General features: G+C 36.6%; 2 protein-coding genes and 1 pseudogene across 2 annotated transcripts; all 3 read right to left on the bottom strand.

The window, feature by feature from the left end:
• Positions 1-1,332: 1,332 nt before the first annotated feature.
• On the bottom strand, positions 1,333-3,182 carry LOC120180545 (probable mediator of RNA polymerase II transcription subunit 26c). The gene is made up of 7 exons (XM_039185858.1): positions 2,799-3,182; positions 2,652-2,720; positions 2,471-2,553; positions 2,193-2,266; positions 1,913-1,959; positions 1,776-1,809; positions 1,333-1,501 (listed from the first exon to the last, which is right to left on the bottom strand). Exons 1-7 carry the CDS (start codon positions 3,180-3,182, stop codon positions 1,359-1,361), a joined length of 834 nt encoding a protein of 277 aa, XP_039041789.1. The 3' UTR covers positions 1,333-1,358.
• A 15,145-nt stretch (positions 3,183-18,327) lies between these two features.
• LOC120180651 lies at positions 18,328-19,422 on the bottom strand. Its single transcript, XM_039185937.1, has 2 exons — positions 19,302-19,422; positions 18,328-18,684 (listed from the first exon to the last, which is right to left on the bottom strand). The coding sequence occupies exon 2, from the start codon at positions 18,670-18,672 to the stop codon at positions 18,328-18,330; it is 345 nt and encodes a 114-aa protein (XP_039041868.1). The 5' UTR covers positions 18,673-18,684; positions 19,302-19,422.
• A 1,172-nt stretch (positions 19,423-20,594) lies between these two features.
• Positions 20,595-26,846, bottom strand: LOC120180546 (annotated as a pseudogene).
• Positions 26,847-27,481: the final 635 nt, after the last annotated feature.

Consider the following 27,481-nt stretch of genomic DNA (forward strand, 5'->3'; position numbering starts at 1 on the left):
TTGAATGTTGTATATATATATATGATGACAAATGATTTATAACCAGTTGAGTTGACGTACCATAAATGGGAACAGATAATAAAGGGTAAAAGGTCATAAAATAGACTCGGAGCTTAGTTTAATTGATTGAATGGTAAAGGTATTTTGGTGAGAAAAAGGTAAACTGCATCTTGTAATAAAGGGTAAATTGGTCCTGCCATTAGATTTCCCGTCCATCCATTGTTAAACGCTGATGAGGAGTTTAAATTTCTTTAAAATAATTACAACAAAAATATTTTTGATAAAAAACTTCGTGACTCATGTTCTTGTACCATATGCTCAACCCGACTTGTGTAATCGTAGGTTATTCTCCAAGAATGATTGAAATTGGGTGTAATTATATTATTAATCTTTATAATTAATATTAAATAATTATTTAATTACAATTTATACTACCAAATATGATATATAGAATTAATATTTTCATATTGTAATCCAAACATGACATATAGAATAAACATTTTCATACAAAAGCGTGTAAAAATATTGAGTCTGAAAAAATTGAATTGTCATAATTATCCAAAAATTACATTCATTAATCATGGCACATCCCCAAATTTATGGTTATGGATGACCATGGCCCTCAAGAATATCAGATGATAAATAGATAAATCAGCACATCTCCATGAACATGGAAGGATAACCCAAAACCAAAAAAAAAAAAAACACGAAATGTCCATCACTCCATTATTCACCTAATCACCATCTAATACAATGGTCAAAAACATGAAGGGAAAAAAAATCAATGAACCAAATCACCATTGCCTACCTTGAGAACCACTTCCCTTGTTTTTTTGCAAAGAAGGCATTCTTGGGTTTTGGACCTTCTGTTCTTTATGTTTCTACAAAGATCTCCGCAAATGTTATGTTACTCGAACTCAGATGTAAATTTTAAAAAAAATGGTTGTCTCTTTTTTCCCATATATATGGAGTAAGGGGAGATAAGATAGTACCCCAACACCAGGTTGAGAGCATCTTCTGTAAGAGACCTCCGAATTATGAAATGCCGTCCGTGAGACTCGATCCCACGACCTCAAAGTTAAAAATTTTGTTCTCTACCAACTGAACTGGATGGTCATTTTTAAGTATGCTATTTTTGTTTTAACTATTTATTTTCGATAAATGTGTTTGCTTCTAATTTGGTATCAAACCTCCATGTCCATCAACAAACAATGAAGCACGGACATTTGATGTATTTAGAGAGTTCTTAGAAGTCATATTATATCCGAAAACAGTCATACATGAATGTTAAACACGAATGCTTTAAAAATATAATAAAAATCTAAATAACATAGAATTAATATCCTAATTTACAGGGTTTAAGTTGGCAGTTCTAATAATACCTGTACATTTTGTAGAGGAGTTGAGTGAATATGTCGAAGTGGAGGATCTTTACGATGTGAGACTGGCTTTAACTTCTTTTCCGGTTCTGAATTATTTTTGTCTGAAGCAGAACTCTCATCTGTCCATTGTCATTCGAAAAAGAATTAAAAAGAAAGGCTGATTAATCAAGACTCAAATGTTCTAAAGACGGATACAGATATTTGTTCAAAAAAGAATTCCTGTGTATTTGTACGATTCTTAGAGATCATATTGTCGTATTCATAATTTCATATGTCAAATATGAGTATTAAACGCAAAATCTTCAAGAAAAACAAAGAATCAAAGTAAAATCAACATTATCAAGATATAGAAACTAAGATCAAATTAAACTTTGAATCAGATTCTGTACTAACTGTTTGGATTTGGAGAGCACACGAGATCAGGAACCTATAGCACAGCAGAATCTTAGAAAGATGAAAGGAAGACATAATTCTAAACAACTTTCACGTAAAAAGATATATATAATTATGCATATTATAATATCATTTACCTGTTGACCACCATTCCGAGGAAGCTTTTCCTGTGGTGAATCTCCATCTATTGTCATACAAAATTTACGTAAAAATTTATGTTTTATGGATTTTAGTAAGTGTCGGATATGAATACGTATTCAACATAAACCTTTCCAATTCAGAAGATTGTAATTTCATATTATCTTAAAACATATTTGTTTCGAGTGGTAGATACGGATATCTTTCTTATATAAATAATAAGTCAGAGCATCAAAGCTAAAAAATATTATTCATGTTACAGTTTAGTGATGCTTGTACCCATAAGTGCAGCAGATTCAAGTTCTCCAGGTTGATTAACCATTACCCATTTATCTACAGTCTCTTTCCATTTCCTGAAGAAACAGAGAACCAAATCATATAACTCGACTTTCCTTGAACTGCTCTTTCCAGAACTAAAACAACATGACAAAACAGTCGTATGTATAGTATAGACTATGATACTCGAACTCGGATAACACTGTTGGATTCGAATATATGTCGGACACATGTTTGTTCAAATTTTCCCAAGTTAAAATGGAAATTCGAAATATTAAAACCTGACAAGTAGCTTCACTAATTTCCTAACATCATTTGATGAATGCTTCCTAAATTTGTTCACATGTCTCCCAATATCAGTTTCCTGAAAATAGAATCGAAACATGGAACGGTGATGAATCAAACTACGAAGGAAAATTCAATAAAAATGAATAAAACAAATTCATTCCACTTAATTATCACCTTGAGAACTTGAAATGTTATATCCATGTCTGCCAAGCTTTGAAGCAGATCAACCAAAGAATCTTCAGACTGTAAAATGCAAAAAGAATTCAAATCAAACTCCATAAATATTAAACCAACAATGCAATTGCAAAATGGTTCAAAGACCTGATCAGTTTCTTCAAGGAGGTCTTTAATTTCAAGAACCCTTTTTTGTTCGTCATCAAACAAGCCTCCACAAGGGTCCAAATCATCATCATCGTCATTATCCGATTGAGGTTTTAAAGGTAACTCGTTTCGTCCTTCTCCGCCTTTACTTCCATGAAGGTTTCCTTCTTTATTAACTGGAAATCCATTTGATCTCTCCCCAAAATCACAGGTTTTACATCCATTAACTATGGAAGTAGCATAAAGCCTCCCCACAATCCCATCCCTCCTCTGCTTCAACTCTGGGCCATAATCTAAACAAGCTGTAAGGATTGTTGTATCAATAAATGTCCACACATCAACACTAGCTGTTTCAAGAATTGATCTGAAATCATCCAAATCCATCACAATCAGATCATTAAAAACACTAATGATCTGATTGAAGCTTCAACATAAACATATCTGACTGAAAACAAAATAACCCAATGTTTGACTTTTGCAAAATTTTAAGGTGCAAAAAACAAGAAAATACCACACAAAATCAATTCATTGAAGCCAAAGATGAAATGGGTTTTTGTTTAAAGCTTTTGAGTTTGTTAATGGAGGTGGGTTTCTATTATTTCTTCTAAATATTTTTAAAGGGATAATTTTACTTTTGGCCTTTTTGGTTATGATTGAGCAAAGTTTTATTGGAAATTGTTTTCTTCCAACACTTTCAGTTCAGATTTTTTTGGATTATTGCGACTTGGGAGATGAAAAGTACGCTAATGTTTGTTCTTTCCATATGAAATCCTAGTAGCTTTTGTATATGTATAATATCAAATTCCATGCCTCACATTTGTTTGAATATTTATTCTTTTAAGTACGTTTGTACTCAATATTTCAATATCAATCAAATTAAATTTTTAAAATAATTTATTAAATAACTAATGATCAATATTTTTCGTTAACGTAATATATTTATATTTGTGACATATCTAAATAAATTTGAGAGTAAATACATATATATTAACAATAAAAAAAATTCGTATGAGATAAACACCAACAAAAATTATCATCAGTAAAATATATAACTATTACAGAAAAATTCAAAGTGTCCACCCTAAACAACACAACACTTGCTTTTGTTAACGATCTACATCAATTTTTTATTTAAAAAACTATTATCATTAAATAATTTGGGGTTGAGGGATCGTGTCCTACGGGAGGTAATTCATAATTTGGAGGTCTCCACGGAAGCTGCTCTCAACCTGGTATTAAGGGCAGCCTACTATTCTACCTCCCCCTTACCACATTACATATGGGAATAAGGGTTAGCTAATTTATTATCATCAAATAAGATAATGACATATCTCTTCATTGATATATCATTTTATGAATGAAACAAACCAAAAAAACACACACGCACACAAGGGAGGCTCAGACCAAAAATCTCTTGAAGATAAAACTTCAACCTCTAATCATTGAATTAGACTTAAAAATTATTATATCATTTCACAAATAAATATTTAAATTATTTTAATATATATATTTATAAAAATATATTATCCGTACATAAATTATAAATATATTATAAAATATATTTATAACATTAATTAAAATATACTAATTTCATAAAGATTATTGACATCTATGTTTATAAAATATATTAATTATAACATAAAATATAAAATATTATAAGTATATATTTATAACATAAAATTATATAATAAAATATAATAATTATTTATAATTAATTTTCGTAAATTATATTGTAATATATATTATGTTTATAACTAGGTTAGTCATCCATAGTATGGGTATTGTAGAAACTTATTATAAAATGATTATTTCAATTTAATTTTATATTTTCATAATATCAAATTTAAACATGTGACATTTCTAAAAAGACTTATGTTCTATTCTATTGTACCAACTAATGGTTGGTTTTCAAGAGTTATTTTTTATGATTTTTTTATAACATCACGGGTATCTAACTCATTTGACCGATTAATACAAAATAAATATTATAACGATTTATTCTAAGATGACCCTTCTAACCTATTTTTCTCCATTCACTATATTAATATTCAAAACTCTAGGCTTTTACTTTAGAGACTTATATCCCATTATGTTAAAACAACTATTAGCTAATATTATTTATGAACTTTGATTATATTAATTAATGTTTTTTCAAAAGGATATAAGTACAATTACAATAATAGTCTATACATTCGAGAATTATAAGTATAAACTAATTAGAATCATCATAACAAGTCATAGTTTGATAGAAATTAATTCTATAAATAATAAGTAACTATTATAGTACAATCGAACTAAAAATCGAACCCAACATAAATCCTAACTTGAAACAAATGTTATATATATATATTTACACATGAGACTAAATAATATGGACTCAACCTATATATATATTGAAGATATTAGAAAGTGTACATGATTTTTTATGATTTAATATCTCCGAAGATTGTGATATCAACTCAACACCATTGGTCCAGTGGTAGAATAGTACTCTGCCACGGTACAGACCCGGGTCCGATTTCCGGCTGGCGCATTTGGACTATTTTTTACTCTTGTTCTTTCTCAAAAAGCCGTAGCGAAGGCTTTTTCCTCACCCGTGAAAATCTTCTCCTTTTCTTTTCCTTTTACATTTGAAGTCTGTAAATGTATCAGTTAAGGTGAGGTGAGGTGTGGTGTGAATTCTGGACAGGACTTCCAAAACCAGACGGTGATATCCCCTTCATCACCAGTACAGTGGGTTTCTTCATTTTTCAACACCACCAAAATAAGGCTAATCATATTGATGGTGTACATCCACAAAGGAAGGACTATATGTTTATATAAACCCAAGATGATATAGGAATTCCATTATTCTCTATGTTTCTATTCTTTATTCCAACTTGTCTCATTATATCAACATTTGTGCATTTGGGATTTGTATCAAATAATTTACCTAAAATGTTTTTTTGTTTGTTTTATTTATCTGACAAAAACCCTTTAAAACTTTGAATGCAAAAGTTTGATCAAGATGACAACTTGAATCACGGGTTAATGAATGCACTCCGGTCAGGAGCCCAGCTCCAAAAACTCTTTATGCCCATTCTACTATTTCATTCGTAAAATATCCACACACAAAAAATGTTTTTATTTAATCCAAATTTCTAACCGAGTTCAAGATTACTGGAATTTATGAAATTTACAAGTAAAATGCAAAAGAGCTATATCTCCAGGACCACCATAGCCAACAGTAATACAACAAGAGTTCCATGCATGAGTTTTTCAAACAGCAGAATGTTGACGAATATTTCATGGCGATACAAAGATCAAGATATTACCTTCACTTCATTTCTTTCTTTTCCTCCCACTGCATTTCTATTTCCTAGGTCCTACATCTCTCCGCAATCACCAAAAAGTGGCTTTTCTGTCATCGAGTTTGCCGCAGAAGTTGATTCCATGCATTTGGATAATTTAACAAAGTTTCCTTCAGCAATGCAGTTACTTTTCATGATCTAACTTGAATTTCATATCTTCTCCACGTACAGACATCACACGTAATCTGAAAGCTGAGTTGCAGAAATATTTCACCAAGTTTGAAGCCAAGCAGTTGCTTTTGAATATTGGAATGCACGAATAGCAAGTTTTTACTTTTTACTTTAAAAAATATATATATTGGTATGGACAACTAATAATTGAGCCACATTGGCCGCAGTCAGCTCGCAACAATCAAACATTTTCTACATAGGATGAAAAAGCACTTACTGGTATATCTCGGCACTGTAAACTTAATTCCCCGAAGTAGCTCTTCGTTGCAGGTCAAGATCATCAGCAGAGTAATAATCCGCAATCAGGCGGTACATGTATGATGGATTATGCCCTCCACTGTAAGACATAAAGCAATCAGTGATTGCAGGGAAAGAAGAAACTAGAGGACCATGAAAACCAGAACATCTAGAAATGGCTGAAACAGAAAAGCCAAACGCATGCAATCTTTTTTACTCTTTTGACCAAGATCAACGTGAATCAGAAAAGACTACGTATTCCACACATCATATCAACTTATCAATAATATTCCAAATGCAGAAAAGTAATTAATTTGGCAACTCGAAATGAAATGGTAAACATCAAACAGTTACCAAATATCAAATATGAATGGAGAGGATAGAAGTTCTGAATCTTTTGAACTCCATAAAGTCCAATTGAACTTACGTATCAGTTATAAAGAGACTAACAAGCTTTGGTGGCACATAATCAAATGTTGGATTGACAACATGAAGAAGAGGGGCACCAATGCCACTTCCAAAATCCAAGCAATCCGAGAATTCTCAAAAATCTAACAACTCAGATGGAGACCGCAATTCATTCAGCAACACTTCAGGGTGGTGTGGATACAAGGGGCATAACTGTCATGTATATCACAAATGAATTAACAAAGACAAGCAGTTTCTGTTGATTTCTTTGGAATGAAGCTCGGTCTCAAGAACTAGACCCTATTATACTAGTTCTTCAAGCTTGTAAACTTAATTTAAAAGTTTACCCTCAAATTAGATGTCTAGATTTAAAGTAGGGGAGTAACAATGTCAGCATATTAAGGAGAAAAACAATGTCCGATGAGAAGCTAGAAAGCTAGAAAGCAAGCACACAAATGTCATGAGATTCTGACGAACTAATGAATTGACTGACATGCAAATCTAGATAGTCATATGAAGCACAATTAGATCATTCCCTTGTTAAAATGCAACAAAACAAGCACCACCTCATATCACTTTGGGCAGACCTGTGTGGCTTACGAGAGGTAACGATAGCTGGGAACCCCCCTTTAAATGAGTATTCGATCACTTACAAGGTATGCATGACCCACTAATATAAAGGAAACTGACAGATAACTGAACATACCCATGTACTCCCTTCTCTATTTTTGAAAACAAAGAGAATGTCCAATAGCTTTAACTTCTGTGTCAAATATAAGGAACCCCCCCCCCCTTTCAAATCAACCAACATATGCTATTCCCTCTTTACCTCCCTTTGCTAGGTATAATAATGCTTCTCATCACACACTTGGTGCTCAACTCTTTCTGATGATCAGATCTGACTGTGGCTTTTTCCAGGTGTTCTGAGCCAAAGCTGAGACCATGGAGATATGAGGAAATTTTTTGATCCATGAATCAAGGTATTTAATTTATGTATGCACAGAATCTGATAGTTGGGCTGATGCATTGGCTAGAGCAGATACCAAAAGATCTTCAATGCTTATGGTGTGATGGTACGTAGTGTTTCCCTATACACTTTCAAAACTGTATCAAGCCAGTATGTTAGTTGTTTATCTTTGATTCAATAAAACTTCAATCTGATAGAGAAAATAATTTTTTTTTGAATCCCATGCGGTACTAACTCCTATTATAGCCCTCTCAAGTTCTATCCTTTAATCACATGCAATAACACCTCAAGCTATCAAAATTAACTTGTCCAAATAAAAAGAATGGAACCGCGAAAAAACAAAAAATCATACATTATAGAGGAATAAATAAGTGCACGAAATGTTAATCTAAGTTGAAGTGAAGAAGAAAAGTGGTTTGACTTATTATTGTACAAAAAATTCTAGAAGGTTGGAGGTCAGCAAACTATTATGCTTAAGTACCTTGTGACTGCCAGCAAGAACAACAAATGGGACAGCATGCTTCTGAGCAGCAAGTGCAACCATGTTAAGCCCAACAGGTGCTATGACCCCACCATTAGCCATAACAGCATGAGCTCCAACAATAACCTTTATGTTTACAAAATCTCAAGATGAAGATCCAAGAGTGCAAGAAAATGTTAACAATTAGGACAAACTTCACATACCATGTTCACTCTGGAAATCATGGCAAAAACTGCAGAGTCAGTAATTAGCGTAGTCTGTAAACCTCTCGTAACCGATTCTTTTGCAAGAAGATGCCCCTAATACCTAAGTTAACACCAAGTATCAATTTTTTTTTTTTGATAGGAATAGGAGGTCTCATTAAAAACCTCCCTCATAGTTGGCTCTTGTGAAAGTGGCAACTAGCGGAAGGAGGAAAAGAGTACCTCATTATATTAAAAAACCATGTTTACATAAGATTACAGCTTACTAAATAAACTGTCCGAAATAAAATACAAACCAAAACAACCATAAAGCTCAAACATCAACCAATACCCTCTTTAGCTAGCTTATCAGCCTCCCAATTGCATGACCTAGGAATCCATCTAACAATAATACCCCTAGCAGAAACTAAGGCCTCAATTTCCCCAACTAAAGTATTGAAAAAATTAGGGGCAGAAAATGGCATCAAAATCCAGTCGACTGCTGTTTTACAATCTGTCTCAAGGATTAGTCTTCCCTTCAGAGCCCATTCGGAAGAAATGAATAGATCAATCCCTTGTTTAATAGCTTTTAGCTCAGCTAACATAGGACGACCAGGTCCCACCGCAAAAGAAAAGGTATATAAAGGATATGTCTTTGCCTAGTAAAACATTTTAGTGACTAGTACAAACCTTGGAGCACCCTCTGAAACAAATACCCGAAATGATCTTTTCTTCTCTTTTGCAGCACAAAGAAATTCCAGCACAGTTCTTGAACTGCCTAAAGTTAATATCACCTCGCTGACAATTTGTTGTAATATTATCAGTAATAGGGTAAGTCAATGTGTGAACTAATCATGCGTAGAAAACAATATGAGAACACAAGCAGGTGTGTTTCAAACCGTAATAAGTCATGCAAAAAATAAACAAAATGGACTACTAGAAATGGCAGGCATAGATCAGGAAGGTTGGCCATGGGACAGAATGTTGTTTTGGGAGTTAAGGAGGGGTAGACAGTGTAAGTTTCTAGTTGAAAGTAAATTCAAATAAGCTTAGACTACTAAATATAATTATTGTAATTTGCTTAAAGACTAATCAATGAGTAAGCAGTGTATCACAATTGAGAGAAAACCAAAGAAAATTGAAAAGCTTCATGCAGAGAAGTTACTTTTGATGTATATGCTCTACTGCTTGCTCAGCAATCTGCTCATGTCAAGTGCTAATGTCTTGAATAAGTTTTTTTTTTTTATAGAAGTTTGAATGTCTTGAATAAGTTCGTTGACAGCTTCAATGACATCGTGCTTCAGCTTCCGACTTCTCGAACTTTTGTCAGCAGCTGCAAAGGAAAATAAAACCCTTAAATATAAATACTAAATAAATTCAAATGATAGACTGATTTTATATTAAAGGGTTCCTAATATTTCTATGAGATTTAATATCACGAGGTTATCAGTTATGACTATAAGAAGCCAGTTTTGCACAAACCAATATTTAACCATTTCCAGAGACGATGGGAGGTTTTCAGTGAAATCTTGTCTTAAAATTTTTCTTGGAAGCTCGGTCCGTGGGAAAGAAATATGTGGGCTGGCGTAGCTCCTCCTAGGGTTGAAATTTTATTTGGCAAGTGGTGCACAAGAAGGTTGCGGTCAAGGTTGAGCTAATAATACATGGGGTGCAAGGTATAGGAGATCCATATTGTCCGTTTTGTGGGTTGGTTCAAAAAACAGTTTCTCACCTATTCTTTTCTTGCAAAGTGTCTTGAGGGTTATGGGCTAGCTTTTTGCATCGGTGGGAGGCTTCCTTTGCAATTTCGGAGTGCCTCGTAGCCTTATTTTCAGTTAGGTTTGATCTTGTGCCACGCTCATGTGTTTGGGCTTTCATCCCAGGAACTGTTTTGTGGTCAATTTTTTTTTTGATAGGAAAGAAAGGCCTCGTTAAAACCCCCTTCTTAACTAAGGACCTTATAGAAAGGTCATTAATCATAGGAAGGAGGGAAAGAGTGCCTTGGAACTTTTATAAATAATGAAAGTTACATAAAAGTAAAAAATAACACTAAATTGCTTGACATAAGACTGAAACACTCCTCCCGTCATAAAAACCTACACCCAAAATTAAGAAAATCATAAAAAGACCCTTACAATCACCCAATCCCTTCCTTAGCTAAGATATCTGCCTCTCCATTACACACCCTAGGAATCAACCTAACTGAATGAACCTTATCACTAATAAGCCTTGAAATCTGAAAAACAATAGGCAAGAAAAAAATAGGTGCCAGAACCGGAGAATGAATCCATTCCACTGCAGACGAGCAATCACTTTCGACGATCAACCTAGCTACTGAAGCCCACCTAGAAGACAGAAAAATATCCAAGCCTCTTTTTATAGCTTTTAATTCTGCCAGAGGGGGGATTGCTTGACCAATACTCTCGGAGAAAGTCAAAATAGTGCAACCATTCCAATCTCTTAATAAACCTCCAATACCTCCACCCGAATCAATCTGCCTAAAGGCTCCATCTACATTCATCTTTAGGAAGTCTACTGGTGGGGGTAACCAGCGCAAAACAACACTATCAATAACATTGCTAGAAGAAACACCATCTGCTAGAGATGGATTACCAATCAGCACATCCTCATGTATAGTTATACCCGGAAATTTGGCTAGGAACCATTTAGCAATCCTGAATATAACAATGAAGAATAGTGACACTTTGTCAATAGGAGTTCCTTCGAAAACCCTTGCGTTCCTAAATTTCCATACAGACCAAAAGATGGCTCCCGGAATGAACTTCCAAATCGTAGATTTCGCCCTCAACTCACCCCAGGAACAAAGAAGAGAAGGAGGATCCTGTGGTAGAACCATGGCAATATCCCAGAAATTAGCTACCTTATTCCATAATTCCCAAACCACCGTACAAGAGATGAATAAATGCTGCACAGATTCCTCCTTATTCTTACAATAGGGACACAAAATATCATCCCCTAGGGGTATACCTCTCTTGACCAACTCGACTTTGACAGCTACTTTCTGATGAGCGAGTTGCCAAAGAAAAGCTTCCACCCGAGGTGGTGCAAAGCCTTGCCAAACCCCTTTCGTCCACACTGCAGTACCCCCAGACATAATACCGAGAGTATTCCTACAAGATTTAACTGAGAACAATCCATCTCCACTAGCAGTCCACGACAAAAAATCATCCACAAGTTCTGAAAGTTGAATATCCTTCAACTTAGACATCAACTCCAACCATTGGACCAATTCCCAATCACACAAATTTCTTCTGGTCTGGACAGTCCACACCCAACCACTCGATTCGAAGCTGCCAAACTCCTCAACTTTCCCCTCTTTATTAGGGGAGAGCACAAAAATTCTTGGAAAAAGGAATTTCAGAGGACAGTCATCCGCCCAAATGTCATTCCAAAAAGAAATAGACTTGCCATTTCCTACTTTCAACTTCGAATTTGACCTTAGACAATCTCCCACCGAATCATCCTTCAGATAATTATTAGCTATTCCTCTCAAAATCCAAGATGAATGAGGATGAGAGACCTCCCTAATAGACAAAGAATTCCTACTGACCTTATGTCTGCTACACAGCACGCCTTTCCAAATGGAATTTTTGTCATTGGCAAATTTCCACACCCACTTACCTAGAAGAGCCCGATTAGTGAGGTTCAAATCAAAAACACCTAATCCACCATAATATATTGGTCTGCATACCAAGCTCCAATTCACCCAGTGGATTCTCCTCTTTCCCTCCTTATCACCCCATAGGAAATTGGCCATTAACGAGTTTAACTTCTTACCAATAATACATGGCATTCTAAACAAAGAAAGGAAAAAAATTGGTAAGGAAGATAACACCGATTTCAGTAAAACAGTCCTACCGGCCAATGATAAACATGAAGCTTTCCACCCAGCAAGTTTGGCACTAAAGTTCCTAAAAACTGGATCCCAAAGAGCCTCTGAATTCTTCTTGGCACCCAAAGGAAGGCCCAAATATTCTGTTGGAAAGGAACCTACTAAGCAACCAACTTGTGAAGCCCAATCTTTTAATTCATCGTCCTCCATGTTAATCCCGAACAGCTTACTCTTTACCAAATTTAAATGCAGACCTGCCATTATACTAAAAATCCTCAACACTCGTTTAACGTTCTTGAGCTGAGAAATCGAAGCTTGGCAAAAAATGATTAAGTCGTCAGCGAACTGAAGATGAGACAGCTTAGTAGTATTATCATTTTTGCCTATTGTAAACCCCTGGAATAGTCCCTTGTCCACTGCTTTAGAAAGCATCAAATGAAGCAACTCACCCACAATGTTAAACAATAATGGAGAGAGACTACAACCTTGTCGTAAACCTTTTTCCATTGGGAACTCATCCGAAGGAGACCCATTCACAAGAATTGAAATCGAAGCTGTTGAAAGACATTGTGAAATCCAAGCAGACCATCTGTTACCAAAACCCATCTCAGTCATTGCTCTAAATAAAATAGGCCATTCCACAGAATCATAGGCTCTACTGAAATCAACTTTTAGCACTACTCCTCTCAACCCTTGTTTTCTCCAATAATCAATTCCTTCATTCGCAATGAAGGCACAATCCAGCAGCTGTCTCCCCGGTATAAAGGCGAACTGAGACTGACTAATAACTTCACCAACACAGCAGCTAAGTCTCTTAGATAGCACTTTAGATAGAATCTTGTAAAGACTACCCACAAGACTAATTGGCCTAAAGTCCCCCACACTGTCCGAATTAAGTTTCTTTGGAATGAGCGTAATGAACGCATGATTAACCCCATGTTCCCAAACCCTGCCCAAATAAAAATCTTGAAAAAACCTCAAAACATGCTCCTTTAGAGTCGGCCAGCATTTCTTGAAGAAGCCCATTGTGAAGCCATCCGGACCTGGAGCTTTAGAGCTGTCCGAATAGGCTATTGCTTGCCAGATTTCTTGTTCATTGAACTGCTCCTCAAGTTTTGTAGATTGACTTTCTGTCAGCTTGGCGAAATCCAGAGATAAAGCTTCCACTTCCATTATAGACTTGTAGCTATAAGCATTCTTAAAGTAGTTCGTAATATGTGCCTTTATCAAATCCGGGTCTGAAACAACATAACCATTAATCATCAGACTTGTTATTTCGTTCCTCTTGCTCCTGTTTAACGCAGACAGATGAAAGAATCTTGTATTTCTATCCCCATCTTTTATCCATTTTGTCCTAGATTTCTGAAACCAAATACTTTCTTCCACCCTATACAACCTCCAGAGATTCGTTCTGAACTGAGACAACTGATCCCATTCCTGCTGTGAGAGAACAACGTCTTGTGCCTTAAATTCTAAATCCTGGATCTTCAATTCCAACTCTGAAATAGACTCTGCAATCCCATGAAACTTACTGCCAGACCAATTTTTTATTGATTTTTTTGTACCTTGTAAAAAACTGAAGAATCCCCTTCTGCTCTTACTCCCCCTCCAATTTTCCAAGGACGATTGAACCAACTCCTCAAAACCTTTCTCCTCTAGAAGATAATTAAAAAATCTGAACGGTTTAGGACCCCAATCTACTGTTTTTTCCTCCAATAAGACAGGATTATGATCAGATAAAGACCTAGGTAATAGGCTCTGCACGACATTCGGAAAATATCAATAGGGAGATCTATTAAGTTAGTTTGCACCAGAAAATTTCTAAGAATATCAATAGATAGCCAATTCTGAGACTTTCCCAACTTCTCAGTCGGATCAAGATACACATTTAAGTCACCCCCAATGCAGACTGCCACGGTTTGAGCAGCGACAAAATCCAACAACTCCCTGAAAAATTCCTCCTTTTCTGAATCAATTGAAGGACCATAAACATTAATAATCACACACTCTTCATTTGAATTCTTAAATCTTCCAAAAACTGCTATGAATATGCCCGTTAAATGGCTATTTGAAACTTCGAAAACCATATCATTCCACAAGACCAACAGTCCACCTGCCGAACCCACTGTTGGAACGAAAGTTCCTCCATTAAGAAACCTTCCACCTAACCTCCTCCACAATGCCTGAGAACAACAATCTAACTTAGTTTCTTGAATGAGAAGAATACATGGCTTATGCTTCTTAACCATATTTGCTATAGCTCTAGATTTCTCCTTTTTACCCAAGCCCCTGACGTTCCATGAAATTATCTTAATCTTCATCATATATACACGAAAAACAGAAAATCCTCGGAGTAAAGAAATAAACCAGAAACCTATTCCCCCGGGCCCATCCCTTCCCTATCTTTAACCAAGCCCTCCTCAAGATTAATAATTTTTTCCAAGAATATCTTCTTCCCCTCTTTGAATGAAATCCCTAGAATTTTACTAACTTCCCAGGTGGCCAAAGCCTCCTCCAAGAAAATCGAGAAATTAGAGGAAGACACTGTACGAATGCTAGCCACATCCAGAGCTTCCCTAGTCAAGATCCTTCTCCTTCTTCCCTTCTCCTTCCTACCCACTGGATTACATTGGCTCCCAGAACCAACCACTTCTACGCTCTTAGCCTGCTGAAAGTTGTCTCCTGCTGAAATGAAACTGGATTCGCCTTCCACCTCAACCTCTGTGGGACTTCCCTAAAAAATATTGGGAAAAGAATAGTTACTTAGGAAAGGCTTACTGATATTCATGTTTAGATTCATCAACACCAAAGGTTGCACTGCCCCCTCCTCTCTGCTTGGGTTAAACCACACCTTTCTATTTCTAGATCTTCTATAAACTCTAGATATAGCTCCACAACTCCACCTTCCAATCGATGCATTTCTAATGTGCATACTCCTAGACAACTGTTCTAATGGACTCCAACTTCTTAAACCTTTTGCAAAAGACCCTTTGTTATGCCTTGACCCCTGAATGCTACCCGTGGTGACTGTCCTTGCTTCCCTTTCCACCATTGCTTCCTCTACACTGCTTACTTCCTTGGCCAGCACTTCTACCGCCTTTAACATATCTTTATTTGACTCTTTTATAATACCACACGGCTGGGACTGAAATCTAGCCTTGTCCCCATCACTTATCGAAAAAGAGTTATGATCTGATGAAACAGTAACCAAATTCTGCTCATTGGGTTCAAACAAAACATTTTGATGTTGCTCTCCTACTGCCTCCACCCAAGACTCTTTAAGTTTACCATAGCCCAATTTATTTAAAATCGAAGCTGGCCCAGAAATAGAATTGGGCTCACTGGATTCCTTTGACTGGGCTTTATCACTTTCATTAAGAAAGACTTTCCTTAACCCAAGACCTCGAAAATCCCCTTCCAAATTCAAATTTTTTCCAGGAAAGTCTGACACCTGCGCACCACTATGTTGACCTTCATTTTCCTGCGACATTAAATGCTGCCCCCCTTTGCCGCCTGCCAAACCTGCACCATCCACCCTTACCAACCCTTTGCTCCCTGCCTCTGATGTACCAACTTCTCCTACCAGCCTCCTGTCTACTTTGTCCCTAGACTCTACAGCTAGCAATTCTAGACCTCCCACCCCGCCTGAGTACCGATCCTCTTCCTCCTCTGATGAAGCTTCATCTCTGAACCTACCTTCTCCCACCACCATAGAATTATTTGCAGAAAAACTCTCATGTTGTAAACTAACCGATCCCATAGTAATTTTGACCTTAAAAGATCTCCCATACGAACCCAATGTAACAGATTCCTGAATATCGAATGGACTGGCCACCCTCAATAGAACTCGTGCTACCGCCATGTCCTCTTTTCTGATCGTCGACTCATGAAAGCATACCAGCTTCCCCCATCTTAATACAAGTTTTTCCAGAAAGGAAATATTCCAGCAAAGTAAAGGGATTCCAACTAAGTCTATTGAACAAAATGCCATCGGGACACCATCAACATTCATAACCGGATCAAGCCAGTCGAACCAGAAGAACAGTTCCTCCCTCCTTCTTGACCAAGCCTCCTCAAAATCTTCCATCGAACCAAACATTAGGATACATGAATTCCATGTAAATCCCCATTTAGCTCCCTTAACCTTAATCCCCTCACTAGCCAGCCCCTTCACCACTATCTCCAAATCTAAATGAGGTTTGATAATCCCAGTTAAAGATCTTTTCACCCAATTATAATCATCCGGGGGAATATGCATTTCCCACAAATTCCTCATCCCATTAACCATACCTGAGAGACCCTCTCTGGTCCTTTTACTCACTGGAACTTCCCTCCTCCCATCCACAGAGACAACTGCTTCCTTACTCGGTCTTTCATAACTTCCCGCCCTATCATACTCCTCTCTATCATGTACGTTCACCACCTCTTTGTACGTTTTACCGTCCCTAGGGCTATTCGGCTTCTCCAAAACCCCCAGCTGCCTACTTTCCTCCCCTCTCACTTGCTTTTTTACTTCCCCCTGTAAACTTTTGTCGTCAGTTGCTCTTCTCCTTTCCTTCCTATACTTTGCAACCCCCACTGAGACTCTTCTCCCATCTATCAATGTGCCATTGACATTCTGAATCGCTCTTCTACAACCTTCCTCCTTCGCATATTGCACAAATGCAAAAGTCGATGACTTATAATTTGGTTTCACCATAAAACTTGGAATAAAAATCCTTATAACACGATCGTAAATATCAAAGATCTCTCTTAACTCTCTTCTAGTAACTCTCTTACTAAGATTATCTATGAAAACAGTCCACTCCTTATCGGAGGAAGAACGAACTGTCTCAAGCTCTCTAATTCTCTCTCTACCAGTCTCACTCATGTTTCTTTCGTGTTTTGTGGTCAATTTGGAAAACGAGAAATGATATTATTTTTAATAATGAGAAATTGAATTGCGCTTTGCTATCTTTTCTCTCCAGGTACAAAGTGACATCATGGTTTTCTTCAAAATTTCCTAAATTGCTGGTCTCTTTCGATAGTCTTGTGGGGGTTCTGGTGCTAGTTGATCATGTTATGTTCGCTGAAAAGAGGTCTCCAAAGGTAGTTAGTTGGTCTCCACCTCCTACTGGTTTTGTTAAAGTGAAAGTAGATGGTGCTATGGACAGGTGGTGGTCGAAGGGCGACATTGGTGGGCTTATCCGAGATGAGAAATGAGTGATGATGGGTTCGTTCTTTGAAAGAGTGGGATCAGATCCTCCTATTATGGCATAATTGATGGCAGTCAGGAGAGGCTTGAATCTGTTCCTGGATTCGGGTTTGTCGGTGAATCGAAGGGTTATTTTGGAGTCCGATAGTGCGGTGGCAGTGGATTGGATAAAAAATCCAGCTAGCTCCACTCCGATGTTTCTATCCATTGTTAAAGATATTGCAGACATTGTGGTCAATAAAGGGTTCATTGTTCGTCATGTGGAGAGAGTAGCTAATTGTGAAGCGAATGAATTTGTCAAACTAGGGATTGGTTAAATGATGGGGAATTAATTGGGTTGTTGTTTTTCTATTATTGGTTTTATCGGGCAGATTTGGGCATGGTATATGTTTGTATCAGGTTGATTAATCTAGGAGGTAGTTTTTGTGTAGGTAACATATACATGTAGGTAGTGTTGTTTCGCACTGTATTGAGTGGGCTGCCATCGTTTTTGGGCGGTAGTGTGTTCTTATTGTACTGGGTTCTTATGCAATAAAATTTCTAAGGCACTCTTTTCCTCCTTCCAATGTCCGTTGAGTCTTTGTTGCTTGACGGTTAAGAAGGGGGTTTTAATGAGGCCTTCCTTTTTATAAAAAAAACCATTTCTAGAGACAATAATCTCAGTGAATATCAGAAAAATTAAAATCTCATCTAATCAATTGCAATGTAGATAGGTCAAGTGTCTGGAGGGAGAGCTCACATTTGCTTTTTCCTTCAGAATCTCCGCCAGAAGAAGTATGAGGAACTGCTACAGTGTCAGGCACATCCTCAAGTAGTGTCTGCAGGGAAGGTGGACGCAAAGTGCTTCTAGAAGCAGCAGCAATGGCAGCAGCTGATAGTACTGGCTGGTTGTCTCTATCAGCATCATCTTCATCATCAGTTTCTGCTGACAAGTTCAATCCAGACATAGCAGCTGTTGTCAGAGAAAGATCCTCCTCTCTGATAATGTGCAAAACATGCCTCACAACATTACCCACAACAAGCTCTGCCATCACATGCACAATCTATTAACATAGAATGCCAAAACACAAGTATCAACAATTACTAGGTGTTATAGTGCATATTTGACGCAACAGTTATATAAAAACTGAAAAAAACAACTTAACTTCTGAAAACAGCTACAATGAGAAGCTGATAATTTTATATGAAATTTTAAGACAAAGCAAAGGTATTCCAATGCTATAAGAAATACCATTAGTTCAATGAAATGCTTTTTCCAAAAACTTGGTCACTTTTTAATGGAGTTTATTTAGTTGGACTGAAAAGAATTGGAAAGTGCAAGAGATCGCAAAGGTAATATTATGGGGTTAAGATTTTCAGTTCACGTTACAATTTGGGCGTATACAAAACATTTACAGTTCGATTGTATGCAAAATTATTCTCATTTCCTAAATAAAAAGATAGACAAAATTGAGCACATAATGACAGGGTCCTTAAAAAAACAGCAATTCTTACACATACTCCTATAATCATCGAATGTTTCAGTGCTCTAAACCAATGTCTGCCAACAGTCTCCTAGTAAGCAACATGACACAAATGAAACTGAAATCAAATACAAACCAAAAATTTTCGAAATTAAACAGCAAAACCAAATTAACCCAGAAGGGAAAGGTCATCGTACCGACAGGATTTGCAGCAATTAATCGTTCTCCAACAGCTTTAACCGATTGAATCAAAGCAGCAGCGTGGTTTGTATAAGGCACTCGAGTTTGCGAAATGACCGACCGAAGCAGTTCCGCTGTTGCATGTGAACCCTCAATCCTACTGCCCAACCACCCAAACAAAGAAGGGGGTTCATATCTTTTTTTTTCCTTCTAAAATTCATATGAAATGGAAATCAAATGAAATACCTCATCGCTTTTTAAGCTTGTTGATAAAATCAATGACGATAGCTTGGGTGTCTGGCATCTTTCTTTTATCACCAAAATTCACTCCTTCAAAATGCTACAATCGATTAAAAAAAGTTGTTAGTAAGACGATTTTTTTGTTAAAAATGATAAGAAAAAGCTGATTGGATTAATTACTCGGGGAGAATTAGGGTTTATGCGGGAGAGGGAGTTCGTTCAACTTGTCACTGCTATAAATCTATTGCCTTGGTCCGGGAAGTTTTATTTTATTATTCTTTTTCCAAAAATAAAAAATAAAAAAAAGGGTTTGTAAATAGGTCACTGCAATAACACTATAGCCTTGGTTCGGGGTTAACTCAGATTTTCTTATAAGTTAATGATACATAAAAATAAATAATATAGTCCGATTATAGATTCAGAAACGTTCGGCACAAAAAAAGTTATAATTTTTTATTTAGGTGTTTACTTTTTTTTGTCAATCTAATTATCTAATATTATCAGTATTATCATTTAGGTGTCTCAACTATAATAGATGTTAAATTTTTTTTATCAACCCCATCAACCACCTAGGCACCCATCGCCGCCACCACCATTGTCTATCCACCCACTAGAGGGAAAAAAAACTTCATCTTTCAACACATAAATAGCTTGTCGTCGTTGTCTCTCTTGCTGTCTTTTTTGTCGATCATTGTCGCCTTATCATTAAGGTTGTCGTCAGTCGTGTGAATTATCGGATTTTTTAAAACGGTTTTCAAAGTTTTGGGGGATACGTTAGATTCGTCGGGTGAATGATTGGTAGAGTGGAGGTTCCGTGACAACAATGAATCACGGGTTAATGAATGCACTCCGGTCAGGAGTCCAGTTCCAAAAACTCTTTATGCCCATTCTACTATTTCATTCGTAAAATATCCACACACAAAAAATGTTTTTATTTAATCCAAATTTCTAACCGAGTTCAAGATTATTGGGAATTTATGAAATTTACAAGTAAAATGCAAAAGAGCTATATCTCCAGGACCACCATAGCCAACAGTAATACAACAAGAGTTCCATGCATGAGTTTTTCAAACAGCAGAATGTTGACGAATATTTCATGGCGATACAAAGATCAAGATATTACCTTCACTTCATTTCTTTCTTTTCCTCCCACTGCATTTCTATTTCCTAGGTCCTACATCTCTCCGCAATCACCAAAAAGTGGCTTTTCTGTCATCGAGTTTGCCGCAGAAGTTGATTCCATGCATTTGGATAATTTAACAAAGTTTCCTTCAGCAATGCAGTTACTTTTCATGATCCAACTTGAATTTCATATCTTCTCCACGTACAGACATCACACGTAATCTGAAAGCTGAGTTGCAGAAATATTTCACCAAGTTTGAAGCCAAGCAGTTGCTTTTGAATTTTGGAATGCACGAATAGCAAGTTTTTACTTTTTACATTTAAAAAAATATATATTGGTATGGACAACTAATAATTGAGCCACATTGGCCGCAATCAGCTCGCAACAATCAAACATTTTCTACATAGGATGAAAAAGCACTTACTGGTATATCTCGGCACTGTAAACTTAATTCCCCGAAGTAGCTCTTCGTTGCAGGTCAAGATCATCAGCAGAGTAATAATCCGCAATCAGGCGGTACATGTATGATGGATTATGCCCTCCACTGTAAGACATAAATCAATCAGTGATTGCAGGGAAAGAAGAAACTAGAGGACCATGAAAACCAGAACATCTAGAAATGGCTGAAACAGAAAAGCCAAACACATGCAATCTTTTTTACTCTTTTGACCAAGATCAACGTGAATCAGAAAAGACTACGTATTCCATTGCATCCCCACATCATATCAACTTATCAATAATATTCCAAATGCAGAAAAGTAATTAATTTGGCAACTCGAAATGAAATGGTAAACATCAAACAGTTACCAAATATCAAATATGAATGGAGGGGATAGAAGTTCTGAATCTTTTGAACTCCATACAGTCCAATTGAACTTACGTATCAGTTATAAAGGGACTAACAAGCTTTGGTGGCACATAATCAAATGTTGGATTGACAACATGAAGAAGAGGGGCACCAATGCCACTTCCAAAATCCAAGCAATCCGAGAATTCTCAAAAATCTAACAACTCAGATGGAGACCGCAATTCATTCAGCAACACTTCAGGGTGGTGTGGATACAAGGGGCATAACTGTCATGTAGATCACAAATGAATTAACAAAGACAAGCAGTTTCTGTTGATTTCTTTGGAATGAAGCTCGGTCTCAAGAACTAGACCCTGTTATACTAGTTCTTCAAGCTTGTAAACTTAATTTAAAAGCTTACCCTCAAATTAGATGTCTAGATTTAAAGTAGGGGAGTAACAATGTCAGCATATTAAGGAGAAAAACAATGTCCGATGAGAAGCTAGAAAGCTAGAAAGCAAGCACACAAATGTCATGAGATTCTGACGAACTAATGAATTGACTGACATGCAAATCTAGATAGTCATATGAAGCACAATTAGATCATTCCCTTGTTAAAATGCAACAAAACAAGCACCACCTCATATCACTTTGGGCAGACCTGTGTGGCTTACGAGAGGTAACGATAGCTGGGAACCCCCCTTTAAATGAGTATTCGATCACTTACAAGGTATGCATGACCCACTAATATAAAGGAAACTGACAGATAACTGAACATACCCATGTACTCCCTTCTCTATTTTTGAAAACAAAGAGAATGTCCAATAGCTTTAACTTCTGTGTCAAATATAAGGAACCCCCCCCCCTTTCAAATCAACCAACATATGCTATTCCCTCTTTACCTCCCTTTGCTAGGTATAATAATGCTTCTGCATCACACACTTTGTGCTCAACTCTGTCTGATGATCAGATCTGACTGTGGCTTTTTCCAGGTGTTCTAAGCCAAAGCTGAGACCATGGAGATATGAGGAAATTTTTTGATCCATGAATCAAGGTATTTAATTTATGTATGCACAGAAGCTAATAGTTGGGCTGATGCATTGGCTAGAGCAGATACCAAAAGATCTTCAATGCTTATGGTGTGATGGTACGTAGTGTTTCCCTATACACTTTCAAAACTGTATCAAACCAGTATGTTAGTTGTTTATCTTTGATTCAATAAAACTTCAATCTGATAGAGAAAATAATTTTTTTTTGAATCCCATGCGGTACTAACTCCTATTATAGCCCTCTCAAGTTCTATCCTATTAATCACATGCAATAACACCTCAATCTATCAAAATTAACTTATCCAAATAAAAAGAATGGAACCACGAAAAAACAAAAATTCATACATTATAGAGGCATAAATAAGTGCACGAAATGTTAATCTAAGTTGAAGTGAAGAAGAAAAGTGGTTTTACTTATTATTGTACAAAAAATTCTAGAAGGTTGGAGGTCAGCAAACTATTATGCCTAAGTACCTTGTGACTGCCAGCAAGAACAACAAATGGGACAGCATGCTTCTGAGCAGCAAGTGCGACCATGTTAAGCCCAACAGGTGCTATGACCCCACCATTAGCCATAACAGCATGAGCTCCAACAATAACCTTTATGTTTACAAAATCTCAAAATGAAGCTCCAAGAGTGCAAGAAAATGTTAACAATTAGGACAAACTTCACATACCATGTTTACTCTGGAAAATATGGCAAAAACTGCAGAGTCAGTAATTAGCGTAGTCTGCAAACCTCTCATAACCGATTCTTTTGCAAGAAGATGCCCCTGATACCTAAGTTAACACCAAGTATCAATGAAAAAGGGGGAAAATGTTACAGGGAGGATGTAAAAAATGTAGCAGCTTAAAGGATATGTCTTTGCCTAGTAAAACATTTTAGTGACTAGTACAAACCTTGGAGCACCCTCTGAAACAAATACCCGAAATGATCTTTTCTTCTCTTTTGCAGCACAAAGAAATTCCAGCACAGTTCTTGAACTGCCTAAAGTTAATATCACCTCGCTGACAATTTGTTGTAATATTATCAGAAATAGGGTAAGTCAATGTGTGAAATAATCATGGGTAGAAAACAATATGAGAACACAAGCAGGTGTGCTTCAAACCGAAATAAGTCATGCAAAAAATAAACAAAATGGACTACTAGAAATGGCAGGCATAGATCAGGAAGGTTGGCCATGGGACAGAATGTTGTTTTGGGGGTTAAGGAGGGGTAGACAGTATAAGTTTCTAGTTGAAAGTAAATTCAAATAAGCTTAGACTACTAAATATAATTATTGTAATTTGCTTAAAGACTAATCAATGAGTAAGCAGTGTATCACAATTGAGAGAAAACCAAAGAAAATTGAAAAGCTCCATGCAGAGAAGTTATTTTTGATGTATATGCTCTACTGCTTGCTCAGCAATCTGCTCATGTCAAGTGCTAATGTCTTGAATAAGTTCGTTGACAGCTTCAATGACGTCGTGCTTCAGCTTATTCTTCTCGAACTTTTGTCAGCAGCTGCAAAGGAAAATAAAACCCTTAATATAAATACTAAATAAATTCAAATGATAGACTGATTTTATATTAAAGGGTTCCTAATATTTCTATGAGATTTAATATCACGAGGTTATCAGTTATGACCATAAGAAGCCAGTTTTGCACAAACCAATATTTAACCATTTCCAGAGACGATGGGAGGTTTTCAGTGAAATCTTGTCTTAAAATTTTTCTTGGAAGCTCGGTCCGTGGGAAAGAAATGTGTGGGCTGGCATAGCTCCTCCTAGGGTTGAAATTTTATTTGGCAAGTGGTACACAAGAAGGTTGCGGTCAAGGTTGAGCTAATAAAACATGGGGTGCAAGGTATAGGAGATCCATATTGTCCGTTTTGTGGGTTGGTTCAAGAAACAGTTTCTCACCTATTCTTTTCTTGCAAAGTGTCTTGAGGGTTATGGGCTAGCTTTTTGAGCCGGTGGGAGGCTTCCTTTGCAATTCCGGAGTGCCCCGTAGTCTTATTTTCAGTTTGGTTTGATCTTGTGCCACACTCATGTGTTTGGGCTTTCATCCTAAGAGATGTTTTGTGGTCAATTTGGAAAATGAGGAATGATATTATTTTTAATAATGAGAAATTGAATTGCGCTTTACTTTCTTTTCTCTCCAGGTACAGAGTGACATCATGGTTTTCTTCAAAATTTCCTAAATTGTTGGTCTCTTTCGATAGTCTTGTGGAGGATCTAGTGCTAGCTGATCATGCTATGTTCGCTGAAAAGAGGTCTCCAAAGGTAGTTATTTGGTCTCCACCTCCTACTGGTTTTGTTAAAGTGAAAGTAGATGGTGCTATGGACAGGTGGTGGTCGAAGGGCGGCATTGGTGGGCTTATCCGAGATGAGAAATGAGTGATGAATGATGATGGGTTCGTTCTCTGAAAGAGTGGGATCCCGTCCTCTTATTATGGCAGAATTGATGGCAGTCAGGAGAGGCTTGAATATATTCCTGAATTCGAGTTTGTCGGTGAATCGAAGGCTTATTTTGGAGTCCGATATTGCGGTGGCAGTGGATTGGATAAAAAAATCCAGCTAGCTCCACTCCGATGTTTCTATCCATTGTTAAAGATATTGCAGACATTGTGGTCAATAAAAGGGTCATTGTTCGTCATATGGAGAGAGTAGCTAATTGTGAAGCGGATGAATTTATCAAACTAGGGATTGGTTAAATGATGGGGAATTAATTGGGTTGTTGTTTTTCTATTATTGGTTTTATCGGGCAAATTTGGGCATGGTATATGTTTGTATCAGGTTGATTAATCTAGGAGGTAGTTTTTGTGTAGGTAACATATACATGTAGGTAGTGTTGTTTCGCACTGTATTGAGTGGGCTGCCATCGTTTTTGGGCGGTAGTGTGTTCTTATTGTACTGGGTTCTTATGCAATAAAATTTCTAAGGCATTCTTTTCCTCCTTCCAATGTCCGTTGAGTCTTTGTTGCTTGACGGTTAAGAAGGGGGTTTTTAATGAGGCATTCCTTTTTATATAAAAAAAAAACCATTTCCATAGACAATAATCTCAGTGAATATCAGAAAAATTAAAATCTCATCTAATCAATTGCAATGTAGATAGGTCAAGTGTCTGGAGGGAGAGTTCACATTTGCTTTTTCCTTCAGAATCTCCGCCAGAAGTACGAGGAACTGCTACAGTTTCAGGCACATCCTCAAGTAGTGTCTGCAGGGAAGGTGGACGCAAAGTGCTTTTAGAAGCAGCAGCAATGGCAGCAGCTGATAGTACTGGCAGGTTGTCTCTATCAGCATCATCTTCATAATCAGTTTCTGCTGACAAGTTCAATCCAGACATAGCAGCTGCTGTCAGAGAAAGATCCTCCTCTCTGATAATGTGCAAAACATGCCTCACAACATTACCCACAGCAAGCTCTGCCATCACATGCACAATCTATTAACATAGAATGCTAAAGCACAAGTATCAACAATTACTAGGTGTTATAGTGCATATTTGACGCAACAGTTATATAAAAACTGAAAAAAAACAACTTAACTTCTGAAAACAGCTACAACGAGAAGCTGATAATTTTATATGAAATTTTAAGACAAAGCAAAGGTATTCCAAAGCTATAAGAAATACTATTAGTTCAATGAAATGCTTTTTCCAAAAACTTGGTCACTTTTTAATGGAGTTTATTTAGTCGGACTGAAAAGAATTGTAAAGTGCAAGAGATCGCAAAGGTAATATTATGGGGTTAAGATTTTCAGTTCACGTTACAGTTTGGGCGTATACAAAACATTTACAGTTCGATTGTATGCAAAATTCTTCTCATTTCCTAGATAAAAGGATAGACAAAATTGAGCACATAATGACAGGGTCCTTAAAAAAACAGCAATTCTTACACATACTCCTATAATCATCGAATGTTTCAGTGCTCTAAACCAATGTCTGCCAACAGTCTCCTAGTAAGCAACATGACACAAGTGAAACTGAAATCAAATACAAACCACAAATTTTCGGAATTAAACAGCCAAACCAAATTAACCCAGAAGAGAAAGGTCATCGTACCGACAGGATTTGCAGCAATTAATCGTTCTCCAACAGCTTTAACCGATTGAATCAAAGCAGCAGCGTGGTTTGTATAAGGCACTCGAGTTTGCGAAATGACCGACCGAAGGAGTTCCGCTGTCTGCTTCGCTGTTGCATGTGAACCCTCAATCTTACTGCCCGACCACCCAAACAAAGAAGGGGGTTCATATCTTTTTTTTTCCTTCTAAAATTCATATGAAATGGAAATCAAATGAAATACCTCGTCGCTTTTTAAGCTTGTTGATAAAATCAATGACGAGAGCTTGGGTGTCTGGCATCTTTCTTTTATCACCAAAATTCACTCCTTCAAAATGCTACAATCGATTAAAAAAAGTTGTTAGTAAGACGATTTTTTTGTTAAAAATGATAAGAAAATGCTGATTGGATTAATTACTCAAGGAGAATTAGGGTTTATGCGGGAGAGGGAGTTCATTCAACTTGTCACTGCTATAAATCTATTGCCTTGGTCCGAGAAGTTTTATTTTATTATTCTTTTTCCAAAAATAAAAAAATAAAAAAGGGGGTTTATAACTAGGTCACTGCAATAACACTAGAGCCTTGGTTCGGGGTTAACTCAGATTTTCTTATAAGTTAATGATATATAAAAATAAATAATATACTCCGATTATAGATTCAGAAACGTTCGGCACGAAAAAAGTTATAATTTTTATTTAGGTGTTTACTTTTTTTTTGTCAATCTAACTATCTAATATTATCGATATTATCATTTAGTTATCTCAACTATAATAGATGTTAAAATTTTTTTATCAACCCCATCAACCACCTAGGCACCCATCGCCACCACCACTGTCTATCCACCCATTAGAGGGGAAAAAAACTTCATCTTTCAACACATAAATAGCTTGTCGTCGTTGTCTCTTGTTGTCTTTCTTGTCGATCATTGTCGCCTTATCATTAAGGTTGTCGTCGGTCGT

Source organism: Hibiscus syriacus, unplaced genomic scaffold (genome assembly GCF_006381635.1).
Source record: "Hibiscus syriacus cultivar Baekdansim isolate YM2019G1 unplaced genomic scaffold, ASM638163v2 tig00112498_pilon, whole genome shotgun sequence".
Lineage (NCBI taxonomy): Eukaryota > Viridiplantae > Streptophyta > Magnoliopsida > Malvales > Malvaceae > Hibiscus > Hibiscus syriacus.